The sequence below is a fragment of the Haemorhous mexicanus genome, chromosome Z (genome assembly GCF_027477595.1).
Source record: "Haemorhous mexicanus isolate bHaeMex1 chromosome Z, bHaeMex1.pri, whole genome shotgun sequence".
Lineage (NCBI taxonomy): Eukaryota > Metazoa > Chordata > Aves > Passeriformes > Fringillidae > Haemorhous > Haemorhous mexicanus.
Window position 1 is genome coordinate 79741496 of NC_082381.1, and position 3867 is coordinate 79745362.

At 46.4% G+C, this 3867-nt stretch overlaps 1 protein-coding gene across 1 annotated transcript; it reads right to left on the minus strand.

The window, feature by feature from the left end:
* Nucleotides 1-217: 217 nt before the first annotated feature.
* On the minus strand, nucleotides 218-3622 carry PMAIP1 (phorbol-12-myristate-13-acetate-induced protein 1). Its single transcript, XM_059874127.1, has 2 exons — nucleotides 3387-3622; nucleotides 218-3077 (listed from the first exon to the last, which is right to left on the minus strand). Exons 1-2 carry the CDS (start codon nucleotides 3436-3438, stop codon nucleotides 2878-2880), a joined length of 252 nt encoding a protein of 83 aa, XP_059730110.1. The 5' UTR covers nucleotides 3439-3622; the 3' UTR covers nucleotides 218-2877.
* Nucleotides 3623-3867: the final 245 nt, after the last annotated feature.

The following is a 3867-nucleotide window of genomic DNA, read 5'->3' on the forward strand; positions in this document are numbered from 1 at the left end:
ATACTAGAACAGGTGTCTCAACACAAGGTCATTGTGGTTTTTTCCTCTTAAAGGCAGAAGGCAAAGCCTAATCTACCAAGGCATGCCTGCTGGCACTCTGCTCTTGCCATCCTGCTTTTGCCTGCTGACATGGAAGCATGGAAGGTATTTTCATAATAAAATCATGATTTCGCAATCCACAAAAGAAAACCCGAGTGATAGAAACCTTTGTGACTCATTTTTCTCATAAACATTTTGTATTTATTATCTTAGCAAGCACTCTAGACATACATGCACGAGGCATACAGCAGCACATCTGGCACACATCCAGAACAGGCCTTAAGGAAAACAAACTCATGTTGATAGTCATAAAGCAGATCCTTTGCAGAAGTAACAAAAGAAATCTAGGGTGGACATTTGCAAGCACTTGGTCATATACTGGCACTGACCTCTTGCATCTGTCCTTTTTTCCTGAGTTCACTGCCATTCTTAGCAATGCATAGAAAAACCTAAAACATTTCAAAAAAAGCAAATAGTCTTTGCAAAACCAGGCAGACTGTGCTAACAGTAAACTTGGATATCCCCATGACAATGCATTTATGAGTATACTATTTTTTGGTAATATTTATATGTGCTACAGCCTGAAGAACAGGGTGGGTTCTACAGATCCACACCTCATCTCCTGTGGACTTTGCAAGCAGTGTTCATTGAAAAGAACAGTTTTATTCACATACTTTTCAGCTACTAATGTGAATGCTAATGCTGAATTCTTCTGAGAGTTCCAGACAGGCATAGTCATTGTTCAGAGTCCTTGATGAAGATTCCAAGACTCCACCAGGTGCAGGATATACAACAGCAACCCTTCTTATGAAGCTGGTGCTGTCTTTGATGAAGTTTTGTCCAGCTGGATGCAGTGCTAGCCTGGGAGCTGGTGTTCTGCTGGTCTGAAATTCTTTGCCTTTATTTTTTAGTATCTGAAAAACTGACCTATGTACATGTCAGTAAAATGCACTGCTTTGCAGTATAAGATAAATAACAACTATTTTTGAAATATTTTGTTCTCCCTGAAAAGGTGCTGGCTAGCTCAGAGGGGAAGGGAACCATGCACGTGGCTCAAACCAACAGCAAAAAAGCCAACAGGTTAAGTCTTTCCTGTGGAAAGAAGGCAAAGTCAGTCAGCTTCTGCTCAGTGACAAAAGTCAGTGTCAATACATAACAGCCCCTGCAAAGCTGGTTGCAAGAGTGACCAGAGTTACAAAATGACAATTTTGCAAAGGCAGATTAAGAAGATACAACAGAAAAATAAATTATAAATACAAACAAGAATTCATCACAAGACAGGAGAAGGCATAATATGAATAGACACAAATAACAAAGTGTAACTATACAGCCTTAAAAATGCAAGTGTGCTTATATTCCAGGGTAGTTAAGAGAAGGAACTCTCATCAGTGACCTTAGAGGTAGCTATGAAAGAGCTTCAGCCTTTTTCTTGCTATCTTGGACCAATGAAAAATATTGTTTAGGATGGAGCCTGACATGAATGGAGTAGCAAAGTTACTGTTTGCCTTCACAGCAACCAACATGTTCAATTCAGCTCCTCTGAAGCCAGCCAAAGATAATATCCCCTAGTGAAATGGGTCATTCCCACGTAAGCCCTCAGTGGTGATGATCCATCACCATCCACTGGATGTGCTGCCACAGCTCCACCATTCTGGAACTGAAATGAGGAGGCCATGAAATGAAATGGAAAGAAAGTACAAGGTAAGAACCTTTGTCTGTAAGTATAACTAAACATTAAAAAATCTAAGGCTACTTTCTTGTACCACAGAAATGCTAAATTGTATTGATATTATTTTTTCAAAGAGAGGTAGTTACTTTCTTTGAATAAATAACATTCTCAGCAAAACTTGAGATTCAACTTTAGGATCTACTTCTACTGAAGTTATTTTGTTACTTATAAAGACACAGCAGAATTGTACTGTTATCAAGAAATTCTCTGTAATATTGAAAGAATCCTTCCACAATTACCTATGTATCTGTGTATGTCCAGATACATATCTTATATAATGCCAAAGTATGCTTCCCTCTCTGACACATAATTTATTTCCTTTATCATCAGAAAATACTATCTTTTTTTTGTTTATATAATATCCTTTTATATTGAGTTTTGTCATGTTTTGAAAATTTTTTCATACTGTGTTTTGAGATTAAACAAACAGCTTTCAATTAATAGTTCTATCAGATACTCATGACATGCACTAGCAGTGCACACATTTATATTTTATGTATACATACTATATATATATATAAACTTATACTATATATTTATACTATAGACCTAGACCTATGCAACGCTGTGTTAATTCATAGAATTACAACTTTTAGTCTGCAAAACAACATCCTGTAACAAATACCCTTCCAATAGAGACAGTGGTTGTCTTTAACAAATTCTAACAACCACCACTAGATCCCTGTCCAGCAGGATCCACACTTTAGAGAAGTGGAGCAGTCAAAGGTCCAGCAACTGGCTTTTCCTGAGTGGTATGTGATCCCAAGTTCCAACAGACTGACACTTTTTTTGCTTCATCCTGTATGTGGGCTGAACTCCTCGGTGAAACATGGCTATGGGACATGAGGGTGACCGGGGAAACCAGGTTCCTGAAAGTGTTCTCAGACCATGGTGAAGGGCAAGTTCAGTCTTGTCCCAGATCTCCCCACATCACCAGCTCACCCCAAGTCCCCACTGCACAGTTTAGGGGCTCAGCCCATCATTATCATTTTCCCCACCAGACGTTCATACGCCAGTATTGCTGTAACATTCTTCAGAGAAAACATAGGATAGCCATCCTCCAGCAGCTGCAGTCAGCCAAATACAAAGAAGCGAGATTTGAGGTTTCTTCATCTCCCAATGTCTGTGGAGCCTCTTCTTCCAAACCCACAAAGGCAAGATCCTCCTCCGTTCCGCTCGCCGTGTCCTCGGGCAGCCCACGTTCCGGGGCAGAAGAACTTGGCAAGCAGGTTCAGGAGCCTCTGCCGCAGGTCCCACCTGTCTCCGATGCGGGTCAGCTCCAGAGCGCACTCCGCCGCCGCCTCGCGTTCTGCGGAAACGCGCCTGGTTAGCGCTTTAATGAGATCCCCACAGAGCGGTACATTTTTTTGTCCAATTTTTTACTTTTTCCTCATCATGAAGCACATCCCACCCCGCACCCTTTCTGGCCCCCACTCGCTGTATCCCTCTCGCCTCCGCACGGGCGCCCGCAGCCGCGCCGAGCGCTGGCCGCCTACCCGGTGCTGGAGCCGGGCAGCAGCGCCCGGGCGCAGGACGGTGTGTCCCTGCTCTCTCCCGTCCCTGTCCTTGTCCCATGCCATGCTGTCCCGTCTTCCTCTTTCCCTTCACCTTCCGGTACCTGCAACAGAGGCTGGCGGCGCGGCTTTGCGCAGGGTCCGGCCAGGCATCATCGCGGCGGCGGGACGAGGCTCGGCGAGGCACGGAGCGCCCAGGCTCGGGGGGACACGGAGAGCTCAGGCTCGGTTTGGCGGGCACGGAGCGCCCAGGCTGCTCTCGGGCCGGTGGCAGCAGCGTTCTGCCGGCCCGGGGGCGGAGCGCGGCGCTAAAAGCGCGGCTGCGAGTCCCAGCGGGGATTTCCCTCCGTCCTGACGCAGCGAAAAGGCGCGGGGATCCCGCCCCCCGCGCCCGGCGGGCAGGCGGTGGCGTGCCCGGGCGGCGCGGGGCCACGGCCGGGACGCCGCCTACGCTACCGGTCCGGAAAGGGCTGGAGGGATGCGGTGTGCGGGGCAGGAGAGATGGAAGGATGGGCTGTGCGCGGGGCAGGCGAGGTGGAGGGATGGGGAGTGCTAAGGGAAAAGGGGATGGAGGTGTGGGATGGG